The sequence below is a fragment of the Sinohyriopsis cumingii genome, chromosome 7 (genome assembly GCF_028554795.1).
Source record: "Sinohyriopsis cumingii isolate HCF-2022 chromosome 7, ASM2855479v2, whole genome shotgun sequence".
Classification (NCBI taxonomy): Eukaryota; Metazoa; Mollusca; class Bivalvia; order Unionida; family Unionidae; genus Sinohyriopsis; species Sinohyriopsis cumingii.
The window spans coordinates 41,463,363-41,482,601 of record NC_142967.1 but is presented as its reverse complement, the minus strand read 5'-3'; the positions used below and the strand labels follow the sequence as shown (position 1 = coordinate 41,482,601).

At 35.2% G+C, this 19,239-nt stretch overlaps 1 protein-coding gene across 2 annotated transcripts in view; it reads right to left on the bottom strand.

The window, feature by feature from the left end:
* The window catches only part of LOC149795102 (uncharacterized), a 58,939-nt gene that overhangs the window by 25,618 nt on the left and 14,082 nt on the right, over positions 1-19,239 (bottom strand). For both annotated transcript variants that reach the window (XM_089964802.1, XM_089964803.1), the window contains exons 6-11: positions 18,837-18,906; positions 11,403-12,074; positions 9,110-9,274; positions 8,065-8,116; positions 5,016-5,148; positions 1,278-1,347 (exon numbers count right to left, since the gene is read on the bottom strand). In XM_089964802.1, coding sequence (XP_089820928.1) covers positions 1,278-1,347; positions 5,016-5,148; positions 8,065-8,116; positions 9,110-9,274; positions 11,403-12,074; positions 18,837-18,906 — 1,162 coding nt within the window. The remainder of the gene's footprint in view (positions 1-1,277; positions 1,348-5,015; positions 5,149-8,064; positions 8,117-9,109; positions 9,275-11,402; positions 12,075-18,836; positions 18,907-19,239) is intronic.

The following is a 19,239-nucleotide window of genomic DNA, read 5'->3' as shown; positions in this document are numbered from 1 at the left end:
TCTGCTTTCATGTTATTTTACGTTTATTATGACAATATTTCCTCTGCTATTCATGGTGTGTGTGTGTGTGTGTCTGTCTGTGTGTGTGACTTGGATTTTTAACGTAGCTTTAACAATTTTTCAGTCATATCGCTATGATGTCTGCAGTGTGACAGTTTATAGTGATGTCTAGCACTAGGGCATCATGCTGCAGACATGTAGCATGATGTCCCACCCAGGCACATTATCCTGACACCAGGCCAACCAGTCCTAACACTAACCTCCTAATGCTAATCGCCAAGAGAGACAGCTGTGTACTGATGTTAATCTAGGGAATGAATAGATATGAATGTATGGACATACAAACATGCACACAGATGTATGTGTGTATGTGTGTGATTCGGATTTTTAACGTAGCTTTAAATAAAATTCAGTCATATCGCTACGATGTCTGTAATGTGGCAGTTTATAGTGATGTAAAGCACTGAAGCATCATGTCGCAGACATGTAGCATGATATCCCACACAGTCACATTATCCTCACACCAGGCCAACCAGTCCTAACACTAACCTCTTAATACTGAGTGCCAGGCGAGGCAGCTATTAATACCATTTTTGTAAGTCTTCAGTATGACTTGGTTGCGGATGTAACCCACAACCTCCTCCATTCGAGGCGGACACTCTGACCAATAGGCCACTGGAGCGGTTCACACAGATGTCAAGGTGATCACTATTTTGAGCTACCACCAAGGTAGACTCAATAAAACCCTTAAAAGTACTCTTCCCCTACCCCACCTGTGTCCACAACAAAAATTCCTATTCAAAATGTTATCTTAAAGTTTTGATTTTCTGAAATTTCATAAATGATTAATTTGAATTACAGAATTTATACCTGAAATTCTCTGGAGACTGGAATAGGAGATATATCTGGGGAAAAAAAGAGATCAAAGTTTTGTGGCCAGACTGAACACGAGTAAAAAGAGTGACCCAAAGGTTAGTTCCCCAGTACCTGACTTCTAAACATGTAAAAAAAATATGCTGACTTAACAATTTTCTCAGTACTACAAATAGTATCTTAAGTGTCATATAATTTTGGCAAATTTCTCAAAATTGGCACATTTATATACAAATATTTTTTATTCTTTGAACATAGACAAGAAGCACCTTGCAAAATTAAATTTCTTATATGGTGAAGAAACTGTTAACAGCTCACAAACATTACATATTCTTGACAATGTTGTAATTACAGAATGAATGTAATGATACTGCAATGTTTAATACTTGTGATAGATAACTTACTCAATTCAAAGATCTCAAGCAAAAGCGCTTTGGTGTTCTCCAACCCCTCTGTCTTGCCAGATTCCAAGACCTGAATAAACATAAAAGCACATAACATTATATCAATGCAGATTCTTGCAAAAAAAATTTCCTTGAAGTCTCAATGAACATTATGCTCCACGCTTAGGAAATAACCCTCTAATCTGTTCAGAAATGATAAACTTGTCCAGACATTTAAATACATTTTTGCTGTACAAAACTTACTTGATGGCAAGGTGCCAGAATAAAACTGCCCACTCATTCCCATCATGGGTAATGAGCAGAAACTATATTACTCTACCCTCATTATAATGTACTCCATGCCCTGAGTATAGTGCCTTACAAGGCTACCTTTTCAAGACTGGAAAAAATTTCCCAAGCACTTTTCCCTGGGACAAGTGAGTTGCAAGAGTTACTTGTCTGTGTCCTCATTATACAACACTGTACACTTCTCCACTACACTGCTTACTCTTTAACTAATCAAACACGGGTACTTGGTGCAAACTAAAATGGATTAAAACCCTGAAATTATTATGTTCTAATACATGGCTCCTTAGATGAACATCTAACAGACATGGTTTGTAACTCAGGAAACTGCAGTTCCACACATAGCCCTTGATTTCCTAGTGATTTTAATTAATTAGTCGATGTTTCAGTAATCTTGGTATCATAATTTTCCCTTTCAATGAGCTACCACACATTTTTAAGGGTTCAATATTTGAGAAGTCAAGAGACAGGGAATGTAAAAACTTGTACGATTTTCATCTAATCTTTGTTACAGATCACCAGTATTTCATGACATGCAGTGTTTTTAATATACCATCACTGTAAAGATGCCAGCAGATATTTAGAGAGCTACAAACAGGAGCCATAAAAATGGAGAATTGCTGATTAGTCATAAGAACTGGAAAACCCTACCTCAATTTCAACCAATAAGTAGTTGTTTGTGCATTTTCTGCTTAATAAATTGATTACAACAGCATGCAAAGTTACTTGGAACTGGCTGAAATCTTTCAAATACTCATTCTGAATGTATACTGGCAACAATGCTCTTGCAAAAAGTAAATACATGCTTATGGAAATATCTGCTGTCATGACAACGTATCAATAAAGCTTCAGCCCTGAACACACTGTTGACCCAAGGCAACTGTGATCTCGTCTGACCAGATTAAAACACTCAGGCATTCTCTGTCTCTCAATGTTAAGAGTTCTGATGCCTACATTACTGACAAGTGTCACAGTAAATGCAAACAGTATTAGGAAATCAACAACTGACTGTGAAACTGCAAAATACACTGTGATCCCGCTATAACATGGTAGTTGGGAGCCATAGAACCCAGCCTGTTATAGACTGAACCGTGTTATAAGTAACCAGGATGCGGGCACAAAAATATGTGCTTCATTGGCACAGTTACCATCTTATACTGATGCATATTAAATGAGATACACATGTAATGAAAACAGAAGGCATATATAATATTTTACTTTATTCAGAGAACCATGCATTGGTACATATACATGTATACTGTTTATATATACATGTCTAATGTATAGCATGAATAGTGTAACAACACCTTCTACTCACCCACAAATCTCATCACATATTAACAAATGAAGTACATTACTTTTCAGTACATCCCAAGTCAGTAAAAGTTTGCGTTTTGAGCCACCATTAGTAGCTTTCATAAGCATAAACTTTTTTCCTGTTATGAACCAAACAAATGCCCATTTCTTATCATGGCTGCAACATCAAATAATTGTATGGCATAACTGAGACTGATTTTTTTCCATTTGCTTAGTATGTTTTCATAACAATCAGTGCTTTAAAGGTAATGTTTTCTTTGAAATTTTAGCAAATTATTTATCTAGGTATATTTTTTTAAAAAATGGAATTGGGTGTCATTTGGTCAATTGTAGTTACTGTTCCCCCCTGCCTACTGAACAGACCAACAAGTAAGATCTTTCTCGTCTTATTTTGGTGGTTTTTTTTACATTTGTGGTAGTGGAGTCATGCTGCCTTCCACACATGCGTCAGAAATTTTTAAAAAGGGTCAATGGATGATAGAGGTGCAGGTGTTCTGGTATGATGACAAGGATTACTACAGAAAATGTGTGTTCTGGACGATTTAATTCTGAGTGAAACGAAGAGGAATTTTACCTAACCATCCACATACAAATCTCAGTCCATGTAAATATATTAATTGCTAGCAAGCAGCCAAAAATCAGATGATTGATAGATTATGAGATAATGTCTCATCCAGTTGATATCCGCTACCAGAAAATAAAATATAAAAAGGGGATATCTCACAAAATACAGTACTAGCAGACCTGCCAACCCTGACGAGTCAGTCTCAGTAAGGCAACTGATTGTTTTCCATAAGATTGACAGTTTTCAGTAAGGTGTAATAAAGTATCATAAACTGCTACTGTAAAGCTGGAAAACGTATTTAAAAGTTCAGTATTTTAAAAAAAAAGCAAAATGTAAACATTAAATTCAACTGAAAAGTTTGTAAAGAATACGTAGACCTTATTTACCACTAGTACAGTTGCACAAACTTCTGTTCAAAACCCTATGCAGCTCAATGGCTTGTTGCTATCTCTCAACCTGGCATAATTCTTGTTATTTTTTTCCATTTCACATAATGACGGCAACCATATCTCCCGCCATGAGACATACTCAAATTGGCACGTGATGTCCAATAAATGTAATTGTGTCCCTTCCTGCTTTTATTCACAAGAATCTGAACATTCCTTTTAATTCTTCTGTGTTGATTATTAACACTTTGATTATTAACACTTAAGACCCTTATTTTCTCTTGCGTCTTCAACATGCAATGCTTGCTGGATACCATTTATAAACAAATCCTATAATCAACAGTTTGATCATGCAAATGCTTTGCATGAAAAAATATGTGCATCTGAGGTACTACCAAAATGTTAGTCTGGTTCCCTGACTCATTCCACTTATTCTAGTAAGAAGCCCAGATCCAAATCAAACACAGAAACAACAATTATCCAGACTTTTCAGCAACAATCATTATTTCGTAGATTTTGCTTTATGCTTTAAGTCCATTTTTGAAGGGACATTTCTGAAAGACTTATGGCAAAATTGTAAAGGTTGGCAGGTCTGAATTACCTCCTGAACAGCTTTGGAGAAATCTATATCAGCAACAGAGGGACTGTCAATAGCATGATAATTACCTCCTGAACAGCTTTGGAGAAATCTGTATCAGCAACAGAGGAACTGTCAATAGCATGATAATTACCTTCTGAACAACTTTGAACAAATCTATATCAGCAACAGAGGGAATGTCAATAGCATGATAATTACCTCCTGAACAACTTTGGAGAAAGATGTATCAGCAACAGAGGGACTGTCAATAGCATGATAATTACCTCCTGAACAACTTTGAACAAATCTATATCAGCAACAGAGGGAATGTCAATAGCATGATAATTACCTCCTGAACAACTTTGGAGAAATCTGTATCAGCAACAGAGGGACTTCAATAGCATGATAATTACCTCCTGAACAACTTTGAACAAATCTATATCAGCAACAGAGGGAATGTCAATATCATGATAATTACCTCCTGAACAACTTTGGAGAAACCTGTATCAGCAACAGAGGGACAGTCAATAGCATGATAATTACCTCCTGAACAACTTTGAACAAATCTATATCAGCAACAGAGGGAATGTCAATAGCATGATAATTACCTCCTGAACAACTTTGGAGAAATCTGTATCAGCAACAGAGGGAATGTCAGCAGATCCTTTATTTTGGTCACTTTTTTCAGATCTCTCTGATTCCTTGTCATCTCCCCTCTGGGTCTTCACTTCTTCTGCAGAACTGAAAATGAGAAGTCAATGATTAAAATTCACACTTTCATTAAGCAATAAGTAATTAGTTGTTGTTGTAGGGTTTAAAGCCATTTTTCAGCACACGATAGGCTATACATGACGGCCAGTATTAATGGTGGAGGAAGAACTCAGGAAAACCCCGGAAAGAACCACCAACTAACGAGAAGCTACTGGCAAGCTTTCTCTCATACCCACATTAGCCGAATCCGAGACTCAAACCCATGCAGACAGAGAATAAGTAATTAGATAAACCTGTCAGATATATCATCAATTTTAATTCAGAAATGATTGCAAAATAGTTGCTTGAAATCTTCAATAGAATCTGAAAAGCCACATAAAGAAAACAAAACAATTAAAGCCAGCATGTCATCAACAATAGTACAGATTAAAAAAATTACAAGGAGAAATTTGGTTGATTTGCTATTGTTTATAAGAAAGCAAACACATTATAAATGTTTATTTTAGAAAAGCTTCAACAATTGACTGTGAATTCACTTATTTTACTGTCTAAACTTGCTTACAAGTCATGTCTATCTACAAATAACATAGACCCAGACATGTTCTTGCATAACATACCAGCAGATTAGGGTCTATGTTGTTTGTTCTACTGATTACTCTTAAAAAGACCCAGATCTGCTGGTGCATGGTGTGATTGTGACATCAGATCTGAGTCTGTTCAGTTTGCAGCTGTGCTTGACTTCTAAGCAAGTACATATGGTGTATGTATCAATTTTTTTGATTTTGCAAAAATACCATTTTTAATGGTATAGTAATTAAATTTTTTAATTTGGATTCGGATCCTATTGCTTCTAATGAAGTATCATTCTTTGATAGTTCTTTCCATTCTGTTTTTTGTAGCAACATAAAAATACAAAAATATTGGTATCCATATATTAACTATATTTTACTCTAAGAAAGTGAAAATATCCACTTTATTAAAAGTTTTTAGTTTTTTTCAAGTTAAAATTTCCTGTCATGCCATAAAAAAAATTAAATCCACAAGAAAATCCTTACTTCTCCTAAGTGTAATTTTTCATTCCTAGGAAAATAAGAAATTTCTCTAGACTACTTTTCTTGTGCTAATAAATTAAGAATATCTTTCAATAATTTCATGTTAACTTTCTTACTTTAAAAAAGCTTATACGTCTGAATTAAAAAGAGGTCAATTTCTTAACCATATATAAAACAAAAACGTTCATTTTTCTTTAAAATGTTTATTGTTGTTGTTGTTGTAGGGTTTAACGCCATTTTTCAGCACAAGATAGGCTATACATGGCAGCCAGTATAATTGGTGGAGGAAGAACCCTGGAAAATCCCGGGAAGATCCACCTACCCACGAGAAGCTACTGGCAGGCTTTCTCACGTACCAACGTTAGCCAAGCCTGAGACTCGAACTCATGCAGACAGAGGTGAGATGGCAGTGATCCGTAACAGTGAGCGCTTTAGACCACACGGCCACTCGGGGCCCCTTAAAATGCTTCCGTGTTCACAGTTTAGGGTTGAGTGAAGTGACACATTTTTTCTTTAAACTTCAGAAGACTATCACTTGATGTGGTATATGTGCCTGAAGTTCTCCAAATATAATAAGAAAAAAAGCATCTTCTATCGTCAGAACAGAATTCTATTTGTTAAACCTCCATTTATTTCTTGCTGCTTTCAGTGTACTAATTAATAATTGATAATTAAAATATGTCTCTACACAATACCCCATGCTGAAATGACTGCTCAAGAGGAGTAGCAATAACAAGATTTTCAAGATGGTTGCTTCAGTGGCTATACTGGAGGTCAGATTGACACCATTTTCACGTAGGATCAATAAGACATCAAAAGAAGTCTTTTAATGAAAACTAGGTTGATGTGACCCAATGCTAATATAACTTTTCAATCAAGAGTAGCAAAAGAAAGTTTTCACAAACGCTGCCATGCTCAGACAGACACCATTTTCATGTACAATCAAGCTGACATTAAAAGAAGTCTTACAATGAAAACTTGATGTTGAAAAGACACCATGTTGATATGACCTTTCATTAAAGAGTTACAAACAAGTACAATACCAAATAATAGTAATTAAACCTGAGAGGTTTTCAATAAATTATTGAAGGTTTCCATGACAACAGTTGAGAATAATACTGAGACTTAGAATTTGTTATCATTCTGAACAAGACAAAATGAACATTTTATTTAGAATTATTCTGAATTTTATTTATTTTAAGGGGTATTACTTTTTATGGTTTTGCAGAAACTTTTTTAAAAAATTTCAAGATCACTTTCCCAACAGTGATTAATTATCCTTAAATATGAAATTTTAACTAAGCAAATTCTTACAAGTACTAAAAATGACCATTATGAGAGCCGAGAATTTCTGAGGGTGAATGGAATAAACAGTGGTCCATTATTTCTGGGTGTAGAATAGCATAAAACTATTAAAACCCATAGAGAAAGTGATCTCTTTTTGCACTTTTCACTACTCATCATGAAATACATTTTTGTATCCAGCACCATTTACCATTCACAATGCCATCTAAAAACAAATATGCAAGAAACCTGGCCTAGATATCAACAAAGAAATTTTAACTGCATTCCAGCCAAATAACTTTCAAAAATGATTTTAAACAAATCAATGAAAGACTTAAATTTCAAGGCATTAAATTACTGCCTGGCAAACAGACCTCAAGTCTTGACTTAAGCTCGAGTTTGAGCCCATGCAGTGATCTGATTGGCTCAAATTAAGTCTCACTTAAAACTGACCAATCAAATTTCTAAAGTCTAGACTTGACTTTAAGGTTTATGTTGGTGAAACTGGGACCTACCCTGTAGGACAGTTTGTAAAAATAATGTTTTCAACATTTATATAGCTACAAGCATTTCCAAGTATTCAGCTGATTCAAGACAATAAATAGTATACCTATCTCTTGTTTTCCTTCTCTGTTGCCGTGGTGATCTTCTTGACCCTTGATCTGTGGATATGTAAAGGGAGGGAATTATTTAAAAGACAATTTTATATTATTCACTTATAGAATATGATCAGTTACACCAGTCACTGTATATATACAATATCAACTGCATATAAGGTAGCTTCTATTAAGCAAGAATTAAAAGAATCAACTTCAAATCTGCATTCTTCACATCCCAAAACTGCTTTATGAAAACATTAATTCATCTGTAATTATCGACACAGCTTTGTTAACCTCACATTCCATTAAGCCAGAACAAATGAACAATGAAAATAATCAATAATCTACAACTACCAAGCATACTTATCTTAAGGAAAACCTGAAATCGGATAAATAAAACTGAATCACAGGTTAAGGTAGAAAAAAGCATTTTCCCTTTGATGTATAAAATATACAATATTCATATATGACTTTTAAAAGCACATGAGCTGAAGCTGATGGGACTATTACTGTCTTCAAAAATGATATCATATCTATACAAACTGAGAACTTTAAGTACTAATACCAAAAACTTGAACCTGTCCCAAACAGAGGTACTGTAATACCAAAAACTTGTACCTGTCCCAAACAGAGGTACTGTAATACCAAAAACTTGTACCTGTCCCAAACAAAGGTACTGAGGAACTAAAAATGTCTCGACTTCAGAAAACACCAAGATGCATGTTTTATAACTTTCCAAACCTTACACAAACTATCTACAAATTGTTGCTGTTGTTGTTGTTATAGGGTTTAATGCCATTTTCAGCACAAGATAGGCTGCACATGATGACCAGGATAAAAAGTGGAGGAAGAACCAGGGAAAACCCCGGAAAGAACCACCAACCCACAAGAAAATCTAAATTAACAGTTTGGATATCACCAAAGCTTTAACAGCAACTGCAAAAGTGACCCTCCCTCCCCCCATCTCTCTCTCTCTCTCTTTCACACACACATACACAGAGACACTGATAGATACACACACACACACACATGTTAGGCTAATGTTAAAAAGGAAACCTCTCCGTCTGCTTGGACTGTTTGCAGGTGAGTCCTCGGCACTCTCTGTGACTCTTGAATCTCCTCGGGTCACTGCATCTCTAATGGAGGCAGATATCTCCTGGAACACATCAGGGTCTAATGGATCTCTGTATTCAGAGTGCTTTGATTCATCTACTAGACTTCCTGTATACAAAAGGAAGGAAAAATCTCAATGAAAGAAGTCAACATTTTTTACCCTGCCAAGTTGGTAAATATTGACCTGGGGCACAAAAAAAGATACCATTAACATGCTAGCTTTTAACCAAGACTAAATAAATGGCTGGAAGCACATATAAAGAGGATTGCAATGACTTCAATTGAACCTACATAAGTGGAAATAGATATAATGCTAAGTAAACTAAGTGACCACCCTGTCAATCAAAATTAATCTAATGCATCTAATGTTTAGTAAACTAATTAACATCCTGTCAATCAAAATCAATCTAATGCTTATTAAACTAATTAACAATCCTGTCAATCAAAATTAATCTAATGCTTAGTAAACTAATTATCAACCTGTCAATCAAAATTAATCTAATGCTTAGCAAACTAATTATCAACCTGTCAATCAAAATTAATCTAATACTTAGTGAGCTAATTAACTGCTCCGGTTGCCTAGTGGTTAGAGCATCCATCTCAGATGCGGGAGGTCGTGGGTTCAATCCCCGGCTGAGTCATACCAAAGACTTACAAAAATGGCACTAACAAATGCCTCGCTTGGCGCTCAGCATTAAGAGGTAGTGTTAGGACTGGTTGGCCTGGTGTCAGGATAATGTGCCTGGGTGGGACATCATGCTACATGTCTGCGGCATGACGCCCCAGTGCTAGACATCACTGTAATCTGCCACACTGCAGACATCATAGCGATATGACTGAAAAATTGTTCAAGCTATGTTAAAAATCCAAATCACACACACACAGAGTAAACTAGTTAACAACCTGCCAACCAAAATTAATCTAATGCATAGTAAACTAGTTAACAACCATGTCAATCAAAATTAATCTAATGCTTAGTAAACTAATTAACAACATGTCAATCAAAATTAATCAAATGCTTAGTAAACTAATTAACCTGCCAATCAAAATTAATCTAATGCTTAGTAACTAATTAACAACCTGCCAATCAAAATTAATATATTGCTTAGTAAACTAATTAACAACCCTAGTAAACTAATTAACAACCCTGTCAATCCAAAACAACGTAATTCTTAGTAACAGACTGACAGCCCTGCCAATTAATGTAAGGCTTAGTAAACTAATTGACAGTCCTGTCAATTAACGTAATGCTTAGAAAATTAACTGACAGTCCTGACAAATAATGTAACACTTAGTAAACTAATTGACAGCGCTGCCAATGAATGCAATACTTAGTAAGCTAATTGACAACCCTGTCAATCCTGTTTTCATGTCTAACCTAGCGACAAGCTAAGAACATAATGAATTCCAAAATCAAACACTGTTGTTAAAGACATTTTGAAACTAAACAGCAAGAGATGCATGAAATTATTTGACCTTTTCCCTGATGATGACAACAATGATGATGATTTGCCTTCAGTGAAAAATACTCACTTATTTTTGAGAAAAGTTAACTATATTCTAGGTTACCACATAATGCTGCCAATGAACATATGCAGCAGTATTTTATAATAGAGATAGCATTGTTTTTATATTTACATAAAGTATGATGGGTATTTTATGAATTTCAATACTATTTTACTTGCAGATCCATAAAAAGAACCTGTTATTAAATTTTTCGATACAAAATTTTACCTTCAACTCACTTCTACCAGACTTTTTTTCTTACAAATACAAGGAAATGAAGTCAATTAAAACGACCAAAATTCTGAATTTTGTGTGACTTCCTGGTTAAATGTTGAAATTTTACTTAAATTCACCTCTTTTCATACTGTGGTCTGTATACCACAAGGAAAAACTAAACTTGCTATGGGGCATGCCTTAGTGTTAGCAGCCCAAACTTTCAGCTTCTGGAAGTTTCATATATTGAATGTCAGTGATGTTGCTGACATGGGCAAAATCAAACACCTACTCAATGAGAGCAAATGAACATATTTCCTGAGACATCAAGGTGCTTCCAGGAGAAATTTATCTCCAAAATGTGCAACATAAAAGCTAAATTAGCAATTCTTTTTATGAAGTAACTGGCTACAAAATTTTAGAGACTAGTATAATCACTGATGAGATGCAAAGAAAGTTAACTGAAACATAATAATCCTTGTCACATGGTTGATGCATAAAAGACTCTAAACATTACCGTATCCAGCCAGAGCTGCAATGGAGGCATGTTCATCTATTTCACTGATGATGTCCAACGCCTCTTCTTCCAGTTCTTGCCTCTTCTGCTGAAGAGTTTTGTGATGTAAGCCATGTGTGGATAACTCATGTGTGTGATCTATCTGTTGCAGATTGAAGCCAGATATAACTGCCGGGGACTCAGGAGTCATGATCTGGACAGGTTTGTCATGGTCCTCTATGCCAGAGGAGGATGCTCTGGTATTCCCCTGCCCCAGTATCAGAGGATGTAATGCTCCAGGAGTCACCATAATGGAGCTATCAATATCCTTATCAACAGATTTCTCCACCACTGGGGTAAGAAAAGACACATTACTGTTAATGGAAATGTCATTCAAGAATTGGTCATCAGCTCCAGTTTCATTTTCTTCCTGATGTAGCAAACCTGATTCCAGTGTCTGCACAGGCTGGTTAACAGTTACTGTGAATCCTGAAGGTGAAGCAACCCTTTTGGTTTTTGGAATAGAAACGGCTTTGGAATTTTGGGAAGCTGGAGACACTGTGCTTTCTTCCATGTTGGAGGAAGAGGAAGTTGTCTTTTCCATGTCATCATTAGAAATTCCTGAGTCATCATGTTGGGTTTCAGTAGTCATTTCATCAGAATAGAAACTCCCAGCTGAATGACTACTGTAATCTGGAGGAAAACAAATTTTAATTATGCTTTAAAGGCCCAAGTCAAGACAGACACTTGTTAGAAGTGGTCATGTAATACGCTGCTATTTTTCATCAGATTTTTTTGTTTTATCGAGTTTATGAAACTTTGGCAATAAAAGAAGCACCTGCACAGCCTTCCCCATTTAAACAGGGGAGAGGGGCAACCAAAAGTATTATATACAAAAGGTGATTTCACAAAGTAATTAGGCATCTGTCTGCCAAATTGTATGAAGACATGATGTAATTGTCTGTATTCAATGTAAGAAGATGTATGTTTGTTTATGAATTTTTAAAACATACATTTCCTGTTGACGTGCAATGTGTGTCTTACTTTTTGATATTCTCTCAAGAAATATGAAACTTAGGATTGTTAAGTTCACTTTCTCATGACTTTTGTGTTCAGACCTAAGCCAGAAGAGGCTAATACAGTCCAATGTCATGTTGAAGTGATGTTATCTTCCACCCACCAGAAACTTTGGCATTAGCACAACAGCAATAACCACCTCTATGGTTCTTTGGCACAGACACAGCAAATAAATTTACATTAATTCCCTCAATCAATATGTGCCATGGACCAAAATGTCTACAATAATTGCTCAGTTTTATCAATAACCAAGATCAGACCCCAAACTATCAACATGACAAACAAGTTCTGGGATCTAATTTATCAGACCACAAGAACCTCTAAAGTTGAATTTATTGTGATGGACAACCTTTATAGTTGAATTTTGTGTTATTGGCAACCTCTGAAGTTGAAATTAGTGTAGTGGGCAAATAACCTCAACTATCTCAAACTTTCTGAGGGCTGTTAGTAAAACATATATCCCCCTGGGCATGGCATTTCAAAACAACTTCTATGGGAGGTTGTGTTTCAAACTATTTTGCTCTATTGTGGGTTCTGTTAAAAAAAAAAAAAAGAAATGACTGGTGGGGTTGTCAGAAATAAAAAATATATATTTAAAATCGCATCTAACCCCGTCCTAGTGGTCTTATGTGAACAAAACATTGGGTCAGAAAATGATGCCAGTACATGTGAGTGCACATAATTTGTACGGATTCATGTACTTTTAAAGTAGTGATATGCATTCTGCAAATTACATCAACGTCACGGATATAAAACATGTGCTTTGCGCAATATGCAATTTTTATTAAACTTTTAACTTTAAAAGTAAATTTCGCAACATAATCTGTGCTGCCAGTAGCGGTCTCGCAGCACATGATGCAACATTCGGATAGCTGGACACTAAATTTGATTGGTTTATTGGGCCCTGGAACAAGCATTTTATGGCAAATTTAACCTTTTTTTCATCATGGAAGTTTTACAAATGTGCATTTGAAATAAGGGCCACACAGGAAAACCAAAATGGCTGAATCACATCAGGGTCTGTCTTCAGACAACGTTTTCAGTCAGCATATACTGGCTGGTGATAGTTATGATGACAATGAATTTCATGTATAGAAAGGAGTTCTCTGCACATAATAATATTCGTACAAAGAGGAGGAGGATCACATTCATTAAATTCAAAAGCAATTAACAGATTAATGATAATAGAGAACATCAGAGACTCCCCATACAACATAATTAAGTGTTTAGATCTCTAGTTGGCAGAAGCCCTATGGCAACAAAAGAATAAAGAGACAAACTTTTATATCATACAGATGTATTACCAAAAGAAGTACATGCTCTCTATGTGCAAAAACTAAATGACATTAAACATAAGAGATTGACTGATCTGACTTGTTTGTGTTCAGTTCTTCCTATGTATATTTCTGATAGATGGATTCTTTACTACACTACTAATCTGTTCATCCTGATTCTTTTTTACCATCTCCTTTAGTTTTACTGGTGCCAGTACTTTTAATCAAACTGTAACTTCTATTTTCTTGCAATCCAAATATTTGTAATCATGTATTATTGTCAAAAGGTAAAATGTACTTAGTTTTGTTGTAAAATCTAAAACTATTAATTAGCAAGGGATTAAAGTAAAAAGTGGGTCAACTTCATGTGTGCAGAAATTATTGCCATGTTAGTGTTGCTAGAAACAACAGAATAGTTGTACTAGATGTAATCTGCAAAGTTGTAGAACCAGCACTTGTATTGTCACCACAAATTCCATTTAAAGAATAATATCATTATTTCTGCATATTTCTATCAGTATTTTCCCAGTGGTATTAATTTTCTGATCTGATGTTGTTCCTTTCTTGTGCAATTTTAACACATCAAGAATTCTCACAGTATCAATAAAAATACAATGTAATCTGCATCAAATTGAGTTGTTTGAGAAGAAATTCATTTTTTAACCCAAAAAATCACTGAAGCTATGAGTTCTGGCATTAAAGTCTCACATTAAATAACATTTGAAGTAGCCATGATAGTAATTTAGGATGCAACTGTACTAATTTCACCTTTGGTATATTCAAATCCTGAATGTGGTGGAGGAACATGGCTCCAAAAGAAACACATCAATTTTAGAACCTGTTCATTGGTTGTGAATCAAGTATATAATCCGTGGCCAACTGAATTGTTAGAAATTTTTTAATTCTTTAGACAACATCGTAATTAGCTGTCAAATATGGAGTAAGCCTACGGTCTTTCTGCCATCCCAACCAAGACCCCACCAATACCATGTGAGTATTTTGATTTCAGCACAGCTGTAACAGAGTGGAACAGTAAGAAAAAGTGATAGATATTTAAGTGTTACGGAGATATTTAACAATGGCTATTCCTCCTGTCACCACTTCCTCACTGGAGATCACACACACACACACAAAACTTAGATTAAATCCTGAAATCATGGCAGCATCCTTGCAGGGGAGATAACCTGACCATTTTATTTGATTTTATTGGTCTATGGTTATCCCATGGTATTTCTGTTACGTGAACATTATCTTACAGTGTGTCCAATCAGCATGATCAAAAAAGGCTTACAACCACTGAGAATTTGTTGACAGACTCATATTACTACAGATATGAAAGAACAAGAACCATACTATAAATCAGTGAAGATAAAAAGAGTATATATGGGTTTGACCATCCCTGATTGGTTGATAATGAAAGTAAGATTTTAGTAAAAAGAATCTTTTTAGAGATTGTCCTACTTGTAACTAAAAAAGTGAAAGACATTGTTTTATTAACATAATTTCTGTCCCTTTAGAGTCCTAAGTTTGGAAGACTTGTTATTGAAATCAGCAGCAGACTCTTTGGTATAGTATTGAAAGCACACATTTCAAATTTGTGTAGATCCAAAAAATGATGCAGCTGTTATGGTTTTCTTTTCACAAAAGCTGTCGTCAAAGATGTGTCTATACTTATACAAATTTGATCGTGAGCACTCAAAATTTTAAGTCACTGAATTTTAATATCATGGTGTTTACACAGGTTTACAATGGGAACTTAATTAGTACAGCGAGACCTGGAAACATGGAATCCAAGCAGAATACATACAGAAATGTAGAGGATTTCTATCTTGGATTTAGTCTCCCCATTGCATTTCACACTGATATGCATATTCACAAACAATCAGTATAGTAGAAGGAAAAGAAATTGACAAATTTAGATACATATCATAAACAAGACAAACAGTATGTCTGGGGAAGGGGCCCCGAGTGGCCGAGTGGTCTAACGCGCTCTCCATTACGGATCACTGCCATCTCACCTCTGTCTGTGTGGATTCGAGTCTCAGATTCAGCCAATGTGGGCATGTGAGAAAGCTTGCCAGTAGCTTCTCGTGGGTCGGTGGTTCTTTCCGGAGTTTTCTCGGGTTCTTCCTCCACCATTAATACTGGCCGCCATATATAACCTATCATGTGCTGAAAAATGGCGTTAAACCCTACAACAAATTATGTCTGGTGGGGGGGGGGGGGGACAAGATCTTAGGAACAGGCTGGAATGGAGAAGTTAATAAAAACAATAATGAGTAGAAGTGTGCCTCTTTTTTTATATGTGCAACATTATTGTCTCAGTTTCAGTAAGAATTTCCATCAAAAGGAAAACAATAAAGGGTGTACAGTTAACTAACCCAATGTGAATTTACTACTTAAAAGATGTATCAAATCGATTTTACCTTCTGGTTATATCTGTTCCTGTCCATTCTGGTGATTATGTCCAATGAATCAATATGGTTAGGGAAAAAACTGGCAAATTTGGCAGATTATGATTACCGGTATACACTGTACTTCTGCCTGAGAGATGTGAATAATTTTATTTCTTGGTTTGTTGATTCTGGTTGTTGCTCAATTCAAATGCATCATTGAAAAACAATGATGCATTCTCATACTTTGTCACAAATAATTATTATAGATGCATATCTCCAGATATCGGCGAATACAGCTTGAATAAGTTATAACAGTTCTAGTTGGAAGAATGGACATTGTTAGAGAAACTTTAAGTGAGCTCATAGGTAAACTTTTCGGCAGCGCGTGATACAGGATTGCTCAAGACTTCTCCATCTCATATGCTCACCATGAAAAGTGATGACTTTTAGGTAACTGTCAGAAAGGCATAATTGACAATATTCAAAGGTCTACAAAAATTAATAGAGCCAAAATTTATAAACTCATACAGCTGTGGCAAAAATGATGGACTAGTATCTTTGCTGCTGTTGCCAAAGTGGATTAATTGGTTGATTTAGTTTGGTTTGGTTTGGGATTTTTTTTGGGGAGGGGTTAACAATATATTAAGTGAAGGAAGAACCCCAAAATACCATTAACCTAACTTGGCTGACCCGTGACAAAAACTCACTCTGTGCGATGTGCAAGTGATGTAAAAGCATGCACCTTAGTACACTTGGGCACATGGAGCCTCTGTTGATTTTTATGTTTATCTCCAACAGCCAAAGTCATTTAGACATGAGATTTTGGGTTCCTGTAGATCATTATGGCCTTTACACCATTTTCAGATGAAAAGAATCTATATATGGCAGCCAGTTTTACTGCTGAAGAAAATCCAAGTACTTTTGAGACACCAAACACCACTTACGTAGAACCACTGACCTTCCACAAGTAACTAACTACATTCTCATTTACACATTGGAGGCAAGTAATTACATGACAAGCATCTTGTACCACTAGGCCATTGAAGCCCTTCAGGCCATACGCATATAAGTCTCATATGAAAGAATACATGTGGGAGATAGAACCTGTGACAACTGGATTGAAAGTGCAGAATGTTACTGCTAGGCCATCAGTGATGCTGTTGACAATACAGTTAACTGCAATGACATTGATTTTACGAGTACTCTGGGAAAAATGATTCCTTGACTTTCATCCATTTTTTACAATCTAATTAATGACGTAAAAATGTTTGACTTGCTATATTTCTTTTGTTTTTTAAAACTTTATATTAGTTGTGCAACAAGCATAAAAATAATACATCGGTAACTGAAATAAATGTTCTTACAAGAAATGATATAGTGTAAAAGTAGGCAGAAATAATGCAACATCATTTCCACAGGCATTAATGGGTTTCTTCCTGACAAATCATGTATTATAAGTTTACCAAAAACATTTATTTAAAAAAAAAATAACCAGGAATCATAGCATCTGACCACACATTTAAAGCAATACAAGATATAACTATTATTCTAATAAAAAGCAACATGCCTGAGAATAAAGAAAAACAGCTACACATAGTAATGACTTTGGTAAACACAGTTTAGTAAGGATAAAATTCATGATTTCTGTATTAGAATAGAAATCCCTATTATAAAATCTGTATTCATGGACATTAAATTAGTAGGTATTAAGGGACTGATCAATGACATGTACAAATAATAAGCCACCATGAAAATTTGTGATTTCACAGTATCAGAGACACATGGCTGACAGACAAACAATCAAAAGGACAAAAGATTGATTATAATGAATGAATACAAATAAAACCATGCAGCAAATTATATGATCTGTAAGAATTCAGTAGATTATCTCCAGCCGGCTGTCATTTAAATCGATTAAAACATATCTGACGGAGGATCATAATTTTTTAAACTGCTTCCGTTGTGGGTTGGTTGAATTTGAAAGTGCCGTCCCCCAGGGGGTATATGTTTTACTGGAACAGCTTTGACTAATTCATGCCAATATATAAAATGAGAAGCAGTACTAATTACGGATTTGAGATTCTGGAGGTTTTCAATAAAAGGAGGCATTCTTGATTATACTTATAACATATAGAGGCATATGCTTGGTCTATACAGGTGATGCTTAATTTACAGCATAGATGTGTTCCTGAGGTTATGGCATAAATCAAAATTTTCCAATAGGATATTTGTAAGTTAAGGAAGTTCTTGGGCAAATTATACCTCGAAGCTTTCAAGTAGTGATTTTTTATGCATAATTTTGAAATTAATGCACCTGTAGTAACTCAAAGTGGAAAATCACATCAAAGAATTGTCAGGTTAAACCTCCATATAGTGAACAGTCAAGGAAATGAATTAATATCTTCCATATAAATAAAAATCAAAAGTTAATGTTTAGCTTAAAATTGTTTGGAACTATAATGATTGTTCCATAATGGGTCCTTTAAGTACTAAATCAAAATCAAAATTCAAATAAAGATTTATTTAGAAAAACAAACAAACATCATGGGTGAAAACATAAAATCAGGGAAAAATAAATCTAAATGTTTTTCTATACAAGACGAATAACTAATAACATAGTATTTATGACTATAAAAAAAGTTAATGCAAGTATGCCCAAAAGCCACTAAAATTTTAGTTTTAATCTGGTTTAAGAAAGATCGTTGTACCTGCTGCATATGCCACAAGAAATGAAGGTACATCCTTGGAGAATTCAGGAATCTCGATCTCTTCTGATGGCTACAAAATAAGAATACAAAAAGTACATTTCTTTTTACATCAAATGTAATTTTGCCAAAGACAAATGACACTGATAGGAGAATAATATTCAAACTTGAGAAGGTTGACTGTGCATGACAGCCAATGGCCTTAACAATGTCTCAGATAGAAACATTGCAGACAAATGCAGGACTTGAAGAGCTTGCTCTTATCTCAAGAGCAGAGATTTTCATGAGGCGACGCTGTTCTGGTGAGGTGTTATAGTACGACATGTGTACTACCCACTTCAGCCATGTTCAGAAGGCTTGAGGGTTTATATCCTCTTTCCCAGGTTTAACTGGAAGAAATAAATGC